The sequence below is a fragment of the Spermophilus citellus genome, assembly GCF_964194105.1.
Source record: "Spermophilus citellus genome assembly, chromosome: 6".
Classification (NCBI taxonomy): domain Eukaryota; kingdom Metazoa; phylum Chordata; class Mammalia; order Rodentia; family Sciuridae; genus Spermophilus; species Spermophilus citellus.
The window spans coordinates 142455846-142477730 of record NC_138187.1 but is presented as its reverse complement, the minus strand read 5'-3'; the positions used below and the strand labels follow the sequence as shown (position 1 = coordinate 142477730).

Genomic DNA, 21885 nt, shown 5'->3' with positions numbered 1-21885 from the left:
ATGCCAGTACATTTAGATAATTCCTTTTCTAGAATCTATAGAAAAAGACCAGCATTTCGGAAACCTCCATTTGGAATGCCTCTCAGCTTTTTCAGTTTGTATTTGCTGCACAGATCTTCCTGAATTATTGAGACAGCATTTATATTTATCCCTCCACAAATGAATGTGGTTTCTCTGAAAGCAGGAATTCATTTTTTTTTCTTTTTTACTTTTTTGTGAAGAGAAACATTCATGTCTTACATTAGGTGCTCCTTGAGATTTTTTGTTGGCTGTGTTGTTTGCCATGGGCAGAAACCCTGTGAATGGATTTAGGGACCTGAATGAAGGACCTGGAGTTACTGAAGTACAGTATGAATAATGGTATACTGATGAACCAGTGATGATTATGGTTGTTCCCTTAAAGAATAAAAAGGGATGCAATTGTAGGAAAGTTAGTTCTGGTAACTTTGTAGATTTTGGCTAAGACCCAAGTGTAGAAATGATGTAAGGAGAGAAGTGGAGGTCATTACAGATGACATAAACCACAAGCAAGCACAATTAAAGGAATGTTAATTAGGATGCTCTCAATTACAAATAATAAAACTTTAAAATGGCTTAAACACCAAGGATATGTTTATGACATAAGAGGAAATTCGGTCCCAGGGAGCTCAAGGATCTCAGATTCCTTGACATGTCCTCAAAATCTGACTCTTTTCATGGTCTGTAGACAGTTTCACTACCCACTATCACTTGCAGATGATAATATCACAGGGCAGTAAAGAGAAACATGCCTTTTCACTAGCCTAAGCCCCCTTTAAGAGTAAAGAAAACTTGCTGGGCATGGTGACACACAACTGTAATCCAAGTGTCTTAGTAGGTTGAGGCTGGAAGATCACGAGTTTAAAGCCGGTCTCAGCAATTCAGCGAAATCCTGAACAACTTAGTGAGCTCCTGTCTCAAAAGAAAATATAAAAAGAGCTGGGGATGTGGCTCAGTATGCCGCAGTCTTGGCTGGGCACAGAATCACGAGCCAGTCAAGCAGGAACAAAACTTTATTTTGAAAAAGCCGCCGCAGGCAAGCCAAACCCGGTCCTCCCACGCGGGCGTCTGCCGGAACCGCGCGCCTCCCGGAGCCAGGGTCCCGGACCTTCCCCGGAATTTCCTCCTACTATCTTTCCCCAACCAATGGGAACTCTCCAGCAGTCCGGTAACTTGAGTCCTGTAGCAAGCCAAGGTGAACAGCAGGAGCCCAATTTGCATATGAATGTAAATCTTAGCATAATAATACCTCAGTGGCTAGTTGGCGTCACTTTACAACCAAAGGTGCCATTTATATTTTGTTTGTGGCTCCTAGCATCTGCCCCCTTCTGTTTAATTAAGCAACAAGCAATGTGGCTATGGACCGTGCCTGGTAGGTTGTCCAATTTAACATATGGTTCTTACCCGTCATGGGAGAACTGACCTTTAGGCGTCAGCTTCCTGTCTTAGGTTGAATCCATTGTAATCAGATCAACCCGTCACTGACTACCGGTCCAGCATTCAGCCATGCTTGTGGATAGGCCTATGCACCAGTGGGGGGGGTGAGGTTCTTGCCTCACCTCTGTTGGCCCCCAAATTTTGCCTTGGTGCCAGTGGGGGGGTGAGGTTCTTTGCCTCACCTCTGTTGGCCCCCAAATTTTAGACCATCACTAGTAGAAGGGAGGAGGATACAGAAATGCCACGACATTAAGCCAATTGATGGCTCCTTGGAAAAATTGCGTCACTGGTGACACCATCAGCAAAGATATGCCAGTATTACCACAATAAACATGGGGTGAGCTGGCAAGGAAATTGCATCACTGGTGACACCATCAGCAAAGATATGCCAGCAGTACCACAATTCGGTGCACCAGATGATATTTCACAATGTATGCAACTGATATATAGTCCAGGCAAGTTCTGGAAGCAGTTCAAATTGGAGGAGTCTATCAATGTGTCCATTTCCTCCCAAAGTAAATCAAGTCCTTGATAGCATTACTTGTTGAGTTATATTCATTGATGCATCAGTTTATACAGTTTACTGTGATTGCTATCATAGAAGCTGTAGTTTGGTTTTATCTTAGTCTTCACCGGCACTGGGATGGAGATGGGAATTCTGGCAATGATGCTAAAGAGACATTATCCTGAACAGAATTATTAAATATAATAAAAAGGAAAGGTGAAAGTAAACAAACAGATCTGTTAAACTCCTTTAAAAACAATCCTTAACAGCTGTTTACCAAATTTAAATTAGCAAACAAACAGATCTGTTAACCATCTTTAAAAACAATCATTAACAGCTGTTCACCTAATTTAAATTAAACCATATAAATCACGTGAATAAAGAAAAAATTTGGATCCATTTTTTCATGAGCGCTCCTCATATAAGAAATATGGACATACATACATACAGACATACAACACAAAACAGAAGTGTGCACACAACATACAACACATAAGACAATAGTAAATAAAGGCCTTGTAACTATACCTAGGTGAAATCTCCATTGCAATGTTTAAAAACTCCACAGTCAAAAAATAAAACACAGTCAAAAAATAAAACTGATCAGAAAAACATTAACCTAGGTTTGTATGAGCTCAAAAAATAAATAAATAAATAAAATAAAATAAAATAGAACTTTATGGTGTGGGAAAAATGCAATAATAAAATAGATATTGAAAAAAAAAAAAACACCTTGGTTAATCACTGCCGCAGATGTAAGAATAGCCAAGCTGGAGCTCTGGATGTCAGCTGTTATGAATTTGAGTCAAATCATCTTCTTTTTCTGTAGAAATTGTTTTAGTTAATCTCTCTGGAATCCAAATCGGTTGTTGTTCATCCTGTGGGAAAACACAGACAGCACCCCGATTCCATACTATGACTGGATCGGGGCCTTTCCATTGTCCTGTTAGAATATCTTTCCAAAGTACCTTAGGCTTATGTACATTTTTGGGGTACAAGTGTCTTTCCGCAGCACTAAGTCCCGATGAATCTAAATTTAAAAAGTTTAGAGTAAAAAGGGTTATTTTAAGTTTATCTTTGGGGGATATATACCCCTTTCCAATTCCCTCCTTTTGTTTTAATAAGTACATTTTAATAGTTTGATGAGCTCTTTCAACTATGCCTTGTCCTTGTGGATTGTATGGAATTCCTGTTATGTGAGTAATACCGAATGATGAGCAAAATTGTTTAAAAGAGGTGGAAGTATAACCAGGACCGTTGTCCGTTTTTAACTGTTTTGGAACACCCACAGTGGCAAAATTTTGTAAGCAATGAGCTATAACATCTTTAGTTTTTTCTCCGGCATGAAGGGAGCCCATCAAAAATCCGGAAGAGGTATCAACTGTAACATGTAAATATTTTAATTTTCCAAATTCTGGCAAGTGTGTGACGTCCATCTGCCAAATATGGTTAGGTATCAGTCCTCTAGGATTGACTCCAAGATTAACTTGTGGTAAAAATGTCACACAATTTTGACATTGTTTTATTATATGTCTGGCTTGTTCTTTAGTTATTTTAAAACGTTTTTGTAAAGTATTAGCATTGACATGGAACCTTTTATGAAAATTTATAGCTTCTTCTATTGTGGAGAAAATATGTATGTCATGTGTAGATTTATCTGCTAGTTCATTGCCCATACTAAGGGCTCCAGGCAATCCTGTATGTGCCCTGATATGACCTATAAAGAATGGATCTTTTCGGTCCCAGATTAGACTTTGTATAGCAGAAAACAAAGAGAAAACAGTAGAAGAAGGTGAAATCCTACCAGCATCTTCAAGGGATATTATAGCATTAACTACATACTGACTATCAGAAAATAAATTAAATACAGAATCTTTAAACATCATAAAAGCTTGTAATACTGCATTAAGCTCTACCTTTTGAGCTGATTGTTTGGGAACTAAAAATGTAAAAGTTTGATCAGGAGTAACTACTGCTGCTGTACCATTGTTTGACCCATCAGTGAATATATTTGGAGCATTTATGATAGGGGTTTTTCTTGTCATTTTTGGAAAAACTACAGGATGCTTAGACCAAAAAGACAACAAAGGATTAGATGGTAAGTGATTATCAAATGAAACACTAGTTTTACACATGATTATTGCCCAAGTATTTAACTCATTAGCTAACTCATCAATTTGATCCATAGTATATGGAGTGATAATTTTATTGGGAGAAATCCCAAATACTCCCTTAGCTGCTTTTATTCCTTTGAGTATTAATTGTCCTACAGCCTCAGGATATCTAGTAAGAATAGTGTTAGGAGAATAAGATAAATGTATCCACAATAATGGACCTTCCTGCCAAAATACTCCTGTAGGAATATTTTTTGTTGGTAGTACAATAAATAATAAAGGCAAACTTATATCAATTCTATCCAAATGCATATTTTCCATATACGTTTCAATGATTTTTAATGTTTTTCTTGCTTCAGGCGTTAACATTCGGGGTGAATTTGGATCTGATGGACCTTTTAGAATATCAAATAAAGGTCCTAACTCTCCTGTTGGTATGCCTAGATAAGGCCTTATCCAATTTATGTCTCCCAATAACTTTTGAAAGTCATTAAGTGATTTGAGTTGATCTACTCGTATTTGAATTTTTGGTGGACGGACCATGGTTGAGGATAATAGAACTCCTAAATAATTAATTGGAAGATTTAATTGTACTTTATCTATTGCTATCTCTAGATTATAATTTTTCAATAAGTTTGTAAGTGTGGCATAACATTCTAGTAATGTGTTTTTATCTTTATGTGCCAATAACACATCATCCATATAGTGAAATATTTGTAGTTCAGGATTTTGGTTTCTAAGTGGCTGGATTGCTTTATTAACATAAATTTGACACATAGTTGGGCTGTTAGCCATCCCTTGAGGGAGTACTTTCCATTCATATCTCTGATCAGGACCTTCATGATTCAGTGCAGGGATAGTAAATGCAAAATGTGGACTATCCTCGGGATGAATTGGAATTGAAAAGAAACAATCTTTAATATCTATAGCTAAAACATGCCAGGTTTTTGGTAAAGCAGACAATTGAGGAATCCCTGATTGAGCAGGTCCCATAATAACCATCTCATTATTAATGGCTCTTAAATCTTGTAATAATCTCCATTTACCAGATTTCTTTTTAATGACAAAAATGGGAGTATTATGGGGAGATACGGAAGGTTGTATATGTCCTTCCGCTAATTGTTGTCTGACCAAGTCATGGGCTACTTGTATCTTTTCTTTAGTCAGGGGCCACTGAGGAACCCACACTGGTCTTTCTGATTTCCAAGTAATTTTGATTGTCTCAGTGGCCCTTTCTGAAAACCCAATTCGTGTCTATTTATTTCTTGATCTATTTGAATAGGTGCTGTTATACCTTGTTCTTGTTCTCTTAATCTTTTTTCTTTCCTAAAGCCTTGTTTAGCCCTAGTAGTGGGCGCATTAGGATTGATGTTATTTGTTAATGTCAATCCTAATTGATCTAGGACATCTCGTCCCCATAAATTTACGGGAAGATGATCCAATACATAGGGCTGTATAGTTCCTTCACATCCTTCAGGATCCCTCCAATCTAATACCATAGCACTTCTATGGGGATTAGTCGCCACTCCTAGGCCTCGAAGCGTTTGAGTGGCTTGTTGTAATGGCCAATGTTTTGGCCATTCTTGATGAGAGATGACACTAAGGTCAGCTCCTGTGTCCAGCAGCCCATTAAAGTTATGTCCTTGTATATTTAATTTTAGCATTGGGCGAGAATCTAAATTCAAAGACAGCATAGCCCAATTTACACCTGTGGAGCCTAATCCCTTGGAACCTCTTTCTACATTACGACTGGAAAATTTATCATGCAGGCTGGGTATTATTAATAACTGTGCTATTCTATCTCCTGGTGAAATTACTGATATACCTCTTGGAGAACTAGCTATAATTTTTATTTCACCCTCATAATCGGGATCAATTACCCCAGGACTTATCGTAAGTCCTTTTAGTGTAGAAGAACTGCGTCCCAATAATAAGCCTACTGTTCCCTGGGGAAGAGGTCCTTTTACCCCTGTGGGAATGATTTGAACTCCCATCTCTGGAGTTAGTACTGCTCTGGCAGAGGAGCAGATGTCCAGCCCTGCGTTCCCTCTAGTTTGTCTGATGAGGGATTTAATGGATAATGCGTCCTGGGCACTACCTTGATGGTGCTGTTGGGTTCCTCCATTGCCCCATATATTTGTGGTTTTGGGCCCCGGGGCATTGGGCCCTCTAGTCCGTTTTTTGGCAACGGAGCCTGATACCTTTCTCCATGATATCGTGGGTAAACACTTGGTCTTTGTCCGTTTTTTGATAACGGAATACCCTCTATGGTGGTTTGAGAACGGCATTCATTAGCCCAATGTTTCCCTCTATGGCATCGTGGGCAAATACCCGGTATTCTATTCCTTTGATACCCCGCTTTGTTAAACCCTCCTCTTATGGGGCAACTCCTTTTAAAATGTCCTGTTTGATTACAATTATAGCATGTTTTTGGCCTGGCATCTAAAGCCTGTTGTACTGCTGCTAAGACTTGCCCTTGTTCATTAATGTCTCTACATAATTTAATATATGTGTTTAAATCTTCATGTCTCCATGGTCTAATGACCTCTCTGCAGCAACGATTTGCTTGGTCATAAGCCAGTTGTTTTATAAATGGCATTACCTGTTCTGTATTACCAAATATCCTAGAGGCTGACTGAGTAAGTCTATCTACAAATTCAGCGTAAGGTTCATTAGTTCCTTGTATTACCTTAGATAATTGACCTTGTAAGTCTCCATGCCCCTGTAAAGTTTTCCATGCCCTAACTGCATCTACACCAATCTGTGCGTATACGCCAGGGTCATATTCAATTTGCTGTCTTTGACCCTCATAAGGTCCCTTCCCCAAAAGCATTTCTATATTTCTTTGAGGATAACCAGCTTCTGCATTTCGCCTAGCTGTCTCCATGCAAAATTCCTCATTGGCAACTTTCCATAATAAATATTGTCCTCCGTTTAGCACAGATCGACACATGTTAGCCCAATCTGCTGGTGTCATGTCCAAGTTGGTAACAGATTCGACCATGCTTATTGTGAAGGGAGCTTGCGGCCCATAGGTCGTTACAGCCTCCTTTAATTGCTTTATTGTTTTGAAATCTAAAGCACGGTGAATTCGTTGCCCTCCTGCCTGCTCAAGTACAGGGCATGCTAATCTTTGGGGTCCTGCCTCAGAATTCCGTCCATCAACTACGGGAGTTGAGGGCCGCTCAGCGGTAGATGGAGCTGTTGGTTGAATTACGCCCTCTGGTGATAGAATGGAGTTAGTAGCAACCTCCTGTTGTAATTCTCCACCTGATGGCTGCTTTTCCTCTAAGCTTGGTTTCTTTAAATTTTCCTGTCTGACTAGCTTGAGAGACCTTCTCTTTTGCTTGACTTAGCGTTTTTTCTACCATAGTCTGGACCTCTAACAATTTACTTAGCAGTTTTTCGGTTTGTTTTTTACTGGATTCTAATCTACTATAAAGGTAACGTAACCCAATAAGATAGGATAAAACAAAGCCAAAACAGAATGAAACAAAAACGGAACAGACAATGGTTGTATCAATTTTCTCTTTCTCAGGGCCGAATAACTTCAAACCTTGAGCCAACCATTTTTCCCAGTTCGCCTGAGAAAATTCTAGGGCTAGGGAGCTTGAAATAAAAACAAAATAAATCAAAACAAGAACACATTGTTTTTCTAAATGTTCACCCATTCTGTCGCCTTCCCTCAGGGGCGAGCAGTTTTACTCACCTCTAAGTTTCAGGCGTTCCCCGTGCGGGCCGCCAAATGCCGCAGTCTTGGCTGGGCACAGAATCACGAGCCAGTCAAGCAGGAACAAAACTTTATTTTGAAAAAGCCGCCGCAGGCAAGCCAAACCCGGTCCTCCCACGCGGGCGTCTGCCGGAACCGCGCGCCTCCCGGAGCCAGGGTCCCGGACCTTCCCCGGAATTTCCTCCTACTATCTTTCCCCAACCAATGGGAACTCTCCAGCAGTCCGGTAACTTGAGTCCTGTAGCAAGCCAAGGTGAACAGCAGGAGCCCAATTTGCATATGAATGTAAATCTTAGCATAATAATACCTCAGTGGCTAGTTGGCGTCACTTTACAACCAAAGGTGCCATTTATATTTTGTTTGTGGCTCCTAGCATCAGTAGTTAAGTGCCCCTGGGTTCAATCCCTAGTACCAAAAAAAAAAAAAAGGAGGAAGAGGAGAAGATTTGAAAAGCATACTCCAGCAAACAGGTTGCAGTGGATCCTAACAAGCACCCAATTTATATCCCTCTCATAGCAAGGAAAATGAGAGTACCAGGATTGTGGCTAAGTATATACCACATGAGCAGCATCTAGGAACTTGTGATGAATACACATGCTTAGGCCTCACCCTCGACTTCTTTAATTATGAAAGACACGGCTGAGTAGAACTCACCAGTATGTGTTTTAATCGGCCTTTTAGATAATTTTGATGCACATCCAGTTTGAGAACCATTAGCTTAGAGCAATCAAGGTTTACTCCTTTGGGCTAGGGAAAGGCCTAACACCCTGAAAGGCTGAAAGACTTGGAAAAGAAAAGAGAAAGAGGAATGGATGTTGGATAGGCAGCAAAAAAATATGTCTACAGTTCTTCAGGGAGTAAGATATTTCCTAGAGTCAGTTAACATTGCTTCATCTCTTCCTCTCCCTTTCCTCCTCTTTGGGCCTAGAGACATGGTGCTGTACTACCTGTTTCATCTCCCAGACAATACACTGTACCTCAGAAATATGATTCTTTAGTTGTAGCTGCTAATTATCATATCACCATGGCTATAATCTAGTTTGTTTGCTTTGAAGTATTTGAATTTCCCTGGTTTATAAAAATATAAATACAAAGCAAGAACATTTTAAAAACTTAAGCATGTCTTGTTAGAGGTCATTTTTGGTGGTCACATAGGGCTTTTCTTTTCCATTCATTTTTTTCCTTTTTCTAATTTTTCTTAAGGGCATCTATATTGATTTTATATTAAAAGAAAACTTGGCTTTAAAGATATTTTTTAATTATGTTTGTAACAGATTCCAGTAACTTCAGTGTGTGAATATTAATATTGTTTTCCTTTATATGATTTTATTTTGTACATCTAGTTGTAATAACATTTTGCTTTTTTCACAGGTTTCCTAAAAGGAAAAATGGAGGAAACTCTAAATCAAATGCAGCCACTGAATGAAAAGCAAGTAGCCAATTCTGAAGATGGATATGTATGGCAAGTCACTGACATGAATAGACTGCATCGGTTCTTATGTTTTGGTTCTGAAGGTGGGACTTACTATATCAAAGAACAGAAGCTGGGCCTTGAAAATGCTGAAGCTTTAATTAGATTGATTGAAGATGGCAAAGGTTATGAAGTGATACAGGAAATAAAGTCATTTAGTCAAGAAGGCAGAACCATAAAGCAAGAGCCTTTGCTCTTTGCACTTGCTATTTGTTCCCAGTGTTCTGACATAAGCACAAAACAAGCAGCATTTAAAGCTGTTTCTGAAGTTTGTCGTATTCCTACACATCTCTTTACTTTTATCCAATTTAAGAAAGATCTGAAGGAAAGCATGAAATGTGGTATGTGGGGTCGTGCTCTCCGGAAGGCTATTGCAGACTGGTACAATGAAAAAGGAGGCATGGCCCTTGCTCTAGCAGTTACAAAATATAAACAAAGAAATGGCTGGTCTCACAAAGATCTGTTAAGACTATCACATCTTAAGCCTTCCAGTGAAGGTAAGCATAAGATGTTCATGGGGTATGGGGGAATGGATTGTAGAATAAATAGTGAATTTTTATTTGACATTATGTAATTATTTCCAAGAATTAGCCTTTTTGAGACAGATTGATTGACTAATTAAAATATTTTTTTAATTTTTTTTTTTAATATTTTATTTATTTTTTCTTAGTTCTCGGCGGACACTACATCTTTGTTTGTATGTGGTGCTGAGGATCGAACCCGGGCCGCACGCACGCCAGGCGAGCGCGCTATCGCTTCAGCCACATCCCCAGCCCGACTAATTAAAATATTTAATGCCAACCTGGAACTAAACACCTAACAACTAATCATAGGCAATCCAGACATTGATGATCAAGAATCATATAACAATTTTACAAATTAACATCTAAATCTTAAAATGTCACCATGCTAGCTCGAGTGTTTACCCAAATGAGTGTGAGCTATGAATGGAGTATAGACTAAAGTTGTAATAAGCAAACACCAGCTTGTCAAATGGCAGACAACAAAATTGTACTGCTGTAGACACCCCTCATCCCCATCTCTCTAGAACTTTTTTGCCAAGGAACCTAAAGGCTACTTAAAATAGTGCACAGTTTAACAATGTAGGGTGTTAATTGTCCTTAGCTTTCACAGGGTAACTTGAGTACTTTTTCTAAACCTATGGGAAAAGACTTGAAGTTAGTTGTATCTAAAATAATTATCAGTCCCTCTTAGGAAGAATATAAAAACTTCTTGGAAGAAATAATTTAAAATATGAACTTCTGCAAAAATCAGCATGTCTAAAATTTGACTTTTTTTTCTATCAGAAATGAAACTTGAAAATATAGCCTCTCGAATTTTATTTCTGCTTGTTACTTTGTATACTTAAGCCAAGTAAATTAATCTTTCTGAGTTTTTGTGCCTTCCTCTATTAGAAAAGGGAGAAGGATAACATTTACAATTATTGTAACTAAACATAATAATGTATCTTAAAATACTTACTTAGCATACATATTTTCTGGTATGTAGTAGAAGTGCATTATTAGTTCCCCTCCCCTGCTTCAACATATTTATTCTTTTTGATGTTGATTATTATCACCATTCATTCATTCAACAAATATTGAGTATCTATTATTGATGGACATTGTTTTAAGTACTTGGAATATGTTATTATAGGAGTTAGTGATTGATACACATTCATGCAAACCCCCCCCCCCATTTTTTTCTTTGTCTTTTGTGTGTGTATGTGCCCATGTGCATACATATGCAGGCGTGCTTCTGGCACATTGAAGTTGGGGATTTTAATGTAGTCAAACTTGTACCTTCACAGGTTTTTGTTTTATGTTAGGTTTAGAAAGGCTTTTTCTAAGGTCATGTAAGTAAATATTTACCTGTGATTTTTCCCAGTTATGCTGCTTTGTTTTTTTAGCACTTAAATCTTTGAGTAGTATAAGGGAGATAGGCACCCAGCCTAATTTGTTTGTTGAAACACTGCATAGTAAAATAAAGTAAGTATGAGACTTAAAAGATCACCTATTACTAATTCTGATTGGACAGATTAGTTTCTGAACTTGTGGAAATAGTTATTCTGGGCTTTTTTTTCTTGATCTACAAAATACAGAGTTAGTAGATGTTTCTTAACTGATAAGAACAAAACTGATATTTAAAACCTTGTTAATTATAGCAATATCATGTCTGGCTTAGAGGACCCCTTGGCTTTTCAGAATGAATTTTAAATAAACTATAAGCTACCAAAATAAGTAATATGTTAATGTCCTAACTGAAATCAAAGTATGATTCATTTATTGGGTATTATGTACCTGCAGGCTACTGTAATTACAGAATTGGGTAGGATAAGATTGCTTTAATAAATTATTTTCCTTGGTAAGACAATGTAGAAGACATGCTTGCATGAAACATTTAATCGTTTAATATATCATTACAAAATCTGGAAGATAAAGCTAGGCTCAATAGTGCACACCTTGTAATCCCAACAGTTTGGGAGGCAGAGGGAAGAGAATCTTGAGTTCAAAGCCTCAGCAACTTAGTGGGGCCCTAAGCAACTCAGCTAGACCCTGTCTCAAAACAAAATATGAAAAAAAAAAAAAGGGGGGGGGGCTGGAGATGTGGCTTAGTGGTTAAGCACTCTCTGGGTTCAATCCAAAACCAAAAATCTGGAAGATAAAAGATTCACAATACCTTAGAAGTTCCTGTATATTGGTACAAACTTTTGCTCATATTGTTTAGAGTTCAAAAAAATAGCACATAGGCTTATTCTTGCTTAGCTGTGTTTAATTTGACCAATAAAATAAGGAAAAAATGGAAGTCAGAAGACTTCATAAAAATCCATATTCTGACTTCTTGAAAGTACATTTTTAATAGTACTAAGGCAATACTTGGCTAACACATGTCAATATATGCTCTCCTCAATTCATCACAGTCCTAATGACTTTGACATCATCATAGGCTGTTTTATTTCCTTACTTTGTCTGACTTTGCCTTGTAGACATTTAAATGTAGTAAATGAATTCCCCCCTTTTTAACAGATGTGGAAACTGAGACCTAGAAAGATCAATATTTATTTCTTCACTCACAAAGCTCTTTTTACTATTAGAAGAAATTACAGAAGGAATGAGCAAACTATTTTTCTCTTTTCTTAATTTATCCTGTAATGTCCTAACTGAAATATGTATTATTTATATATATGCTTTAATTTGTTTTTTAAAGACAGTTTTAAAAGTACCTACCTGTCCATTTCCACTTAATTTCTACTATTCAGAAAAGCATATTGATTCAGAAACAGAGAAGGACAAATAACTATTTATTGACATAGATCTGTATTCTTGTGAATTGTTCTGAGATTGTGAAACTGAAATAGGCACTGCCTACAGTTTATAATGCTGGTATTGTGGGGCGGGTGGGGGAACAAGCCTCTGTAAATTATTTAGGATATAGATGTTTTCTTTCCCCAGAAGTCTTGTATTTAAACAGTAATGATAAAATTTGCGAAATTAATTTGCTCCATTTGCTTAAATATGTTTGTGATAGTGAAGAAAACTGCATCTCACTTGAGGGGAGTTAAGCTATCATATGCTGCATTCTCCAGAAACATGTTCTATTTTTTACTTGGTAATCCTGCCTGCCTTTTCAATTCTTTATCTTATTAAAGGACTTGCCATTGTGACCAAATATATTACAAAGGGCTGGAAGGAGGTCCATGAATTGTATAAAGAAAAAGCACTTACTGTGGAAACTGAAAAATTATTAAAGTATCTGGAGGCTGTAGAGAAAGTGAAGCGCACAAAAGATGAACTGGAAGTCATTCATCTAATAGAAGAACATAGATTAGTTAGGGAACATCTTCTAACAAATCACTTAAAATCTAAAGAGGTGAGTAAATTAATTATTTTAAAAGGAAATATTATATGTAAAAGGCCCTGATTCAATCCCCAGTCTTGCAAAAAGAAAGACAGACAGAAATTAACTAAAAAATGTCTTGAAATTAATGTTAATTTAAAACATCTAATACTGATGTCCAATTGGCATTTTGTGTCAGATCCACTCCACACCATATCCTGCCTAATTTTTAAAAATCATCTTTGTATTTTCTTCATAAAATACATACTTTCTTATTCTAGTAAGAGTAAGTTAAGCTTATTTGATTAGCCTTAAGACAAATTCTCATTCTGAAAGTACTTTGAAATCTAAATAAAAGCCTTGGAGAATAAACTCCTATCATTGATATACCTGTGTTATACTCAGTTCATTTCTCCTTGATTCTTTACATTCCTTTCTATAGGTATGGAAGGCTTTGTTACAAGAAATGCCTCTTACTGCATTGCTAAGGAATCTAGGAAAGATGACTGCTAATTCAGTGCTTGAACCAGGAAATTCAGAAGTATCTTTAGTATGTGAAAAACTATGTAATGAAAAACTGTTGAAAAAGGTAAGTATTATCATGCATTTTTTTTTTTTATCTACTAACTGAAAAAGTTGGCTTCTACATTTTGGAAATGTAGTTAGTGCATATTTTAAGTGTTCTGAGACTTTTATAGCAGATTAACATTTTTTAAAAAATATTTTTAGGGGCTGGGGCTGTAGCTCACTGGTAGAGCACTTGCCTAGCAAGTGTTGAGGCCCTGGGTTCGATCCTCAGCATCACATAAAAATAAATAAATAAAATAAAGACATTGTGTCCATCTACAACTAAAAAATATTAAAAATATATATATTTTTAGTTGTAGGTGGACATAATACCTTTATTTTATTTATTCAATTTTATGTGGTGCTGAGGATTAAACCCAGTGCATCATGTATAAGAGGCAAGCACTCTATCACTGAGCTATAACCCCAGCCCCAATATAACAGATTACATTCTGACTCAGAATTCTAAGGTTAAAAATCCTCATTTTTCTCTTTTCTTTATAAAATGTATTTCTTAGCTACAGTAGCACACCATGTAATGAAAATCATAATTACTATTTTTTAACTTGAATTTTGCTTTTACTTTCTATCTTTGTCTTGTTTCTAGGCTCGAATACATCCATTTCATGTTTTAGTTGCACTAGAAACTTATAAAACAGGTCATGGACTAAGAGGAAAACTGAAGTGGCGCCCTGATGAAGAAATATTAAAAGCATTAGATGCTGCTTTTTATAAAACATTTAAGGTTTGACTTTTGTTTTTTTTTTTTTAAATGACTTGGGAATTAACATTTTTTGTAAAAACATTTTAAAGGTAGATGAATAGTTGTAACCATTTTAGAGTATATATTCATTTGTTCTTCATTAATCTATGTGAAGAGGGTATATAAATAACAATGTAAGTTTTTTGGGGTTTTTTTGTTTTGGGGATTGAACCCAGAAGAGCTTTACCACTGAGCCACATCCCCAGTCCTTTTTATATTTTATTTCAAGACGGGGTTTCACTAAGTTCCTGGCCTGGCTTTGAATTTGTGATCCTCCCACCTCAGCCTCCCAGGTTGCTATTAATCACAAGTACGCACCACTGTGACTGGCAATAACATCATAAGTTTATAAGTAAAGTATTTTCTATTATCTTTGGTTAGCAACTACTATACTAAGATGATTTTGATCATTTTGATAAAATTATTAAATTTTAAAGTTTGCATTCTTGTAGGTTTCTATGACTTGGTTCTCTGCCCCTGTTTTTTCCATTAATTGGTAGATGAATTTCATCAGTCTTGATAGCAAGTGAGTTTTTCAGAATGGAAATCCCATAACAGAATAATAAGTTAAAATTTTGGGGTTTTAAAGTTTTCTTGATATGCAACAAATAACATCCAAATTCAGTAGCAAATTTGAAGGGTTATACACCATTGCCAAGTGATATTTATCCCTGATGTGCAAGGATGATTCAACATATAAAAACCAGTCAATGTAATGTATCACATTAGTAGAATGAAGGGACAGAAACACATGCTCATCTAAATTGGAGAGTGAGGGTGAAGCACTTGACAAAACATCATTTCATGATTTTTTTTTTTTTTTTTTTTTTTTTTTTTTGGTACCGGGGATTGAACCCCAGGGTACTTAACCACTGAAACACATTCCTAGTCCTTTTTTTTTTTTTTTTTTTTTTTTTTTTTTGAGACAAGATCTTATTGAGTTGCTTTAGGGCATTGCTGTTTTGCTAAGGCTAGCTTTGAACTTGTGATCCTCCTGCCTCACTCTTGCGCCTCACCCTCCCGAGCCACTGGGTTTACAGGCATGCACCACCATGTCTGGCTTATTTCATAATTTTAAAAAGAAAAACAGTTTATAAATAAATAAGGGATAGAAATGAACTTTAATAAAACATAGCTGGGTGTTGCAACACATGATTAGATCGGTCAGGGTCACTCCGAGTGAATTTGGGGACTAAATAAAAACATAGAAAGTACCTTTTCTTTGAGTCAGTGACCACTCCTCAGCCATAGCTCCCATAAGGGGGACAAAACAGACAAGAAAGATAGCGCAAAGCATGTGCTGAACACTTTTATTGGGGAGAAGCCATTCAAATGAGGCACGGGGTCAGGTTTCGGGGGGTTAGTAATGTCTTGCTATCAACAGGTTGACGGACATCTAGGAATTCCATGCCCATCTCATGTGCTGTGTGGGGATCATAGGCAGAGCAAGCCAAAGTACATCACCCACCCAAACGGGCAACATCGTTTCAGTCCACACTGTGTGCTCAGTGCTCATAGTTCACACACACACAGCCTATGGCTGGCTTGCCACATCTCCACATTCTCATCGCTCAAAGCTAAGGGGTGCTCAGTTCCTATATGCAACTCCTGACAGCTGGGTGTAGTGGCACACACCTGTAATGTCAGAAACTCGGGCAGGAGGATTACAAGATTGAGGCCAACCTAAGCAACTTAGCAAGGCCCTAAGCAACTTAGTGAGACCTTGTCTCAAAAAATAAAAAGGACTGGGAATATAGCTTAGTGGTAAAGTTCCCCTGGTTTCACTCCCCAGTACCAAAAAAAAAACTAACATCCTACTCTGAAGGGTGAAAGATTGATAACTTTACTCTGAGATAAGGTGTAGGTCAAAGATGTCTACTTTTTCTATTTCAACTCCATGTAGTATTATAAATTCTATCAATTAGAAAAGTAATTTTGAAAATTCCAAATTGGAAAGGAAGAAGTAAAATTATACCTGTCCTCTGATGCCATGATCTTACATTGTACAAAACTCTAGAGAATCCACACACCACACACCAAAACAAACTATTAAACAAGCAAACTCTAACATAAAGTTACAGGATGTGAAATTAACTTGTTATAATCAGTTGTATCTATCTAGTAGTAATGACAATGAAAAGGAAATTTAGAAAATTTTTTCATTTACAGTATCATCAAAAAAACAACAAAAGATAGGAATAAATATAAGGAGATGCAAGAATCACATACTGAAAACTGTAAAACATTGTTAATAAAACTCAAGACGACAAATGGAAAGACATCCATGTTTCTAGTTTGGAACGCTTAAGATCACAGTGCTACCCAAAGCAATCTACAGGTGCAATACAATCTCTTTCAGAAATAAACCCTGACATATGGTCAGTTGATTTTTTTTTTTAAGAAGAATTTTGAGATATTTCAATGGAGAAAAGCAGTCTTCAACAAATGGTGCTAGAAAAACTACATATTCATGTGGATAAGAATGAAGTTAGGCTGGCTTCTTACACTATAAAAAATAGTACACAGTGGATCAGTGACCATTTAAGAGCTAAAAATGACCGTAGTTGTGGCTCAATGGTAGAGTGCTTCTCTAGTATGTGTGAATCCCTGGGTTCCATCCCCAGCAAGGAAAAAGAAAAAGAATGAAAAAATAACCTATACTATGGAAGAAAATACTTGCAGATCATCTATTTGATAAGGGTTTACTGTCCATGTATAAAAAGAATTCCTAAATCCAACAGCAAAATACAAATAATTCAGTTTAAAAGTGGGCAAAGTACTTTTTTCCAAAGATTTCTAAATGACCAATAAGAACATGAAAATATACTCATCTTCATTAGTCAATAGGTAAATGCAAATGAAAACCACAGTGATGTACATTTTACACCTAATTGGACCACTAATATTAAAAAGCATAAAATAAATATTGGAAAGAATGTGGAGAAATCAAAACTTTGTTGTATTACTAATGAGAATATAAAATGTTGCAGCCCCTGGGAAAAACAAGGGCTCAAAAAGTTAAAACATAAAGTTACCATTCCATTTAGCAGTTCTACCCCTATGTGTATATCCTAAATAATTGGAACAGGTACTCAAAACAGATATTTGTATAGCAGTATTTATAGCAGCATTATTCACTACAGCCATAAGACAAAACAACCCAAGTATTCATCAAAAGATTAACAGATATAAGTGTTTTATACACATAGAATAGAATAGAATATGATTTAGCCTTAAAGCAGTGAAATTTGATGAATACTATAACATGGATAAACCTTGAAAACTTTATGCTAAGTGAAACAAGCCAGACATAAAAGAGCAAGTATTATGAGATTGCATTATATGATGTATCCTGAATAGTCAGTTTGGGGTGTTTTTGTTTTTGGTTTCGGAGTTGAACGCAGGGGGCACTCGATCACTGAGTCACATCCCCAGCTCTATCTTGTATTTTATTTAGAGACAGGGTCTCACTGAGTTGCTTAGTGCCTCGCTATTGCTGAGACTGGCTTTGAACTCTCAATCCTCCTGTCTCAGCCTCCTGAACCACTGGGATTACAGGTGTGCGCCACTCCACCCAGCCTGAATAGGCAAATTTTGAGAGAGAAAAAATAGTATAGAAGTGGCCAGATGCTTGGCCTAGTAGCACACACCGGCAATCCCAGCAACTCAGAAGGCTTAAATTAGGAGGATCACAGATTCAAGGCCAACCTTAGCTGTACCCTGTCTCAAAAAATAAAAAGGACTAGTTATGTAGTTCCCTGGTAAAGCTCTGCTGGCTTCAATCTATCCCCAATACCCAAAAACAAATGAAAAAGAATCTGCCTATAACAGATACTAGGGCAAGTTGGGACTGATGATAAAGTTTCCATTTAGGATAATGAAAAGGTTCTTAAAATAAAAATAATGGTTATACAACATTGTGAATGTACTTAATGCCACTGTATTCTACACTTACGAATGGTTAAAATTGGGCTAGGGTTGTAGCTCATTGGTAGAGAACTTGCCTAGTATGTGTGAGCCACTGGGTTCAATTCTCAGCACCACATATAAACAAATAAGAGTCCATCGACAACTAAAAAGTATATAATAAAACACATTACTCTCTTTTAAAAAGCAAAAAGAATGTTTAAAATTGTACACAAGTGTGGGCTACTGTGCCTGGTGTCTGGCCACTTCTTTACCTACATTTTACCACAATGAAAGATTTCTTCCTAGAAGTTCCTGTTTTGCCTTAAAGATGAAAATTAAAAAAAAAAAATAGCATAATGACTTCTTTCAATTAAATTATTAGATTTTCATATTTCCTTTGTTTGACCTGAACTGAACTAAGAGTTAATAAGCTTTTTTGGTTTGGTTTGTTTTTTGTTTGTTTGTTTGGTTTTTGGTTTTTGGTTTCGGGGTTTTTTGTTTTTGTTTTTGTAGTGCTGGGGATTGAACCCAGGGAGTTACATCCCTAGTTCCCCTCTTTAGTTTTTTATTTTGAGACAAGATCTCACTACATTGCAGAGGCTGGCCTGGAACATAGGATCCTCCCACCACAGCCTCCTGAGTCACTGTAATATAGGTTTGCACCACTAATTTGGCAAGCTAATCAGTTTTGAATAGTTGTCTTGATTGGTGTGTCAAAAATTAGAAGGTCGGCTGGGGTTGTGGCTCAGTGGCAGAGTGCTTGTCTAGCATGTGTGAGGCACTGGGTTTCGCCTCAGCACCACATACAAATAAATAAATACAGGCCCATCAACAACTAAAAATACATATTTTTTTTTTAAAAAAAGCCAGGCCCAGTGGCACATGCCTGTAATCCAAGCAGCTAGAGAAGCTGAGGCAGGAGGAATGAGAGTTCAAAGCCAAGCTAAGCAAAAAGCAAGGCACTAAGCAACTCAGTGAGACCCTGTCTCTAAAATATAAAATAGGGCTAGGGATGTGGCTCAGTAGTTAAGTACCCCTGAGATCAATTCCCTGGTACAAAAAAAAAAAAAAAAATTAGAGACTCTTTTGAATGAAAAGTAAGGAAATAAAATTCTTATTTTACAGTTTCTGAGACTTCTTTTAATGATTGTTTTGTTTTCTCTTTAGACAGTTGAGCCAACTGGAAAGCGTTTCTTGCTGGCTGTTGATGTCAGTGCTTCTATGAACCAAAGAGTTTTGGGTAGTATACTCAATGCTAGTACTGTTGCTGCAGCAATGTGCATGGTGAGAACACATAAAATATTTTAGAGTGTTTGCTCCTCTAAGAAATTGTTTACTATGGGGTTAAATTATAAAGGGAGATATATCAACAATCTTTTTTTCACTTCATTTTATATTTAAAGAATTTTGCAAAGAAGACTTAAGTATATTGAAAATTATTTCTAAGGAATAGTCAGAATTGAAATTTTAAATTATACAATAATAAATATTAATAGTATTTTTGAGGAAGTAGATAATGCTTAAAAATTAATGACAAAGGGCTGGAGTTGTGGATCAGTGGTAGAGAGCTTGCCTAGCACTTGTGAGGCACACACGATTCTCAGCAGCATATTAAAAAATAAAAATCTGTGTCCATATACAGCTAAAATAAAAAAATTAATATGTTTAAAAATATTGATGACAAAGATATCAGAAAACATATAGCCAGGAAAATTATTTGGGTGTTTTTGTTTTCAGGGGTTTTTTTTTAATTACTGTGAATTTATTCCTAATTTAATAAAATGAGAATATAGTCTTTATTTGCTCCAAAGGATTATTGTGAAAAGTAGCTTTTTTTTTAAACCAGCTTCTTTGTAAGTTCGTGTAAAATATATTACCACTGACTTATTACTTTATTGTTGCACGGTAGTATAAGTTTAGAAATAAAACAAGCATCATAGTGTTGTTTGTTTAAGATGAAGTTGTATAAACTTCAAAACTATACTTCCCCCCGCAATCTGCTGAAAATTACTACCATTGAATTTTCAGGTTGTTACACGAACAGAAAAGGATTCTTCTATAGTTGCTTTTTCACATGAAATGGTACCATGCCCCATGACTACAGATATGACCTTACAACAGGTTTTAATAGCTATGAATCAGGTAAGAAAATTTTATTAAGTTTATTTAACATGAAAAAAAAGTACTTGGGCTTGGTGGCGCACATCTATAATCCCAGCAATTTGGGAGGCTGAAGCAGGAGGATTGCAAGTTCAAAGCCAGCCTCGGTAACTGAGCGAGGCCCTAAGCAACTTAGCTAGACCCTGTATCAAAATAAAAAGGGCAGGAGATGTTGCCCATTTGTTAAGTGCCTCTAGGTTCAATCCCTAGTACCAAAACAAAACAAAACAAAAAATACTACTTAATATGTATTATACAGTAATTTTATATTGACATCTTGCATGCTATATATATATAAGAACAAATTGTTTTCTCATGAGAAGTACAAAATTAAAAAGAAACTATGGTCTTATTAGGGAAGGTATATATTTTATATATATATATTGGCTATAAATAAAATAACATGAAAATTGTATTTTTAAGTAATTATTTCAGACATCTCATTTATGGACACTAGGGCAATTTTATTCTAATTCATGGGGGGTTTTTTTTGGTTTTTTTCCCTGGGTTAGATCCCAGCAGGTGGAACAGATTGCTCTCTTCCAATAATTTGGGCTCAGAAGACAAACACAGCTGCTGATGTCTTCATTGTGTTCACTGATAATGAGACCTTTGCTGGAAGCATCCATCCTACTATTGCTCTAAAGGAGTATCGAAAGGTAAAACAAACCCTGTTGTTTCTCATCTGAATAATAATCCATTCTTTTTCATTGTTTAAAAAAATAAAAATACTAAAGTAGTTCTAATCTTTGTGTAGACCCAGTGTCAATTATAGACTCAGCAGTACTTGCAATTATAAAAAGTGGAGCTGGGGAATGTGGCTCAAGCAGTAACGTGCTTGCCTGGCATGCGCGGGGCGCTGGGTTCGATCCTGAGCACCACATAAAAATAAAATAAAGATGAAATTATAAAAAGTCACTACAAATACATAATGTATTTATTTAAACTAGTTGCAGTGCTGTTACTAATACTATTGCAAATGGTAATAAAATATTTACCTTAGCTATACTTTTTTTTAATAATTCATTGTACTCTTTGAAAAATTAAAGTCTCATTTGTGGTATTTGCAAACAACTATAAAAAATTAAACAAAGCTATAATCTGTGTCTATGTTCTAGACCTATGTTCTAGACCGTGCAACCTTACTGAGCTTTCTTAAATGACATAAATGTTCTGTAACTACAGATTCCAGTAATGGTAGCCACTAATCACATGGGACTGTTTAGCACTTAAAATGTGACTTGTGACTGTAAGTAGAAATAGACTTGTTAAGGAAGATGTTGTTCTCAAAGTATGATTTCCCTACAAGCAGCCTTAGCATCACTTGGGACCTCATTAGAAAGGCACATTCCTAGGTTCCATCTGTCACCTCTA

General features: G+C 36.5%; 1 protein-coding gene across 3 annotated transcripts in view; it reads left to right on the top strand.

Annotated features, from left to right (window-relative positions):
* Window positions 1–21885, top strand: part of RO60 (Ro60, Y RNA binding protein) — a 301212-nt gene that overhangs the window by 271875 nt on the left and 7452 nt on the right. For 2 of the 3 annotated variants that reach the window (XM_081300541.1, XM_081300542.1), the window contains exons 2-8: window positions 9176–9772; window positions 12925–13145; window positions 13555–13701; window positions 14287–14424; window positions 19519–19635; window positions 20380–20493; window positions 21024–21170. In XM_081300541.1, coding sequence (XP_081156667.1) covers window positions 9193–9772; window positions 12925–13145; window positions 13555–13701; window positions 14287–14424; window positions 19519–19635; window positions 20380–20493; window positions 21024–21170 — 1464 coding nt within the window. In that variant the 5' untranslated portion in view covers window positions 9176–9192. Of the gene's footprint in view, window positions 1–9175; window positions 9773–9945; window positions 11976–12924; window positions 13146–13554; window positions 13702–14286; window positions 14425–19518; window positions 19636–20379; window positions 20494–21023; window positions 21171–21885 lie in introns of those variants that run through there. The other variant, XM_081300543.1, reaches the window with a different exon arrangement.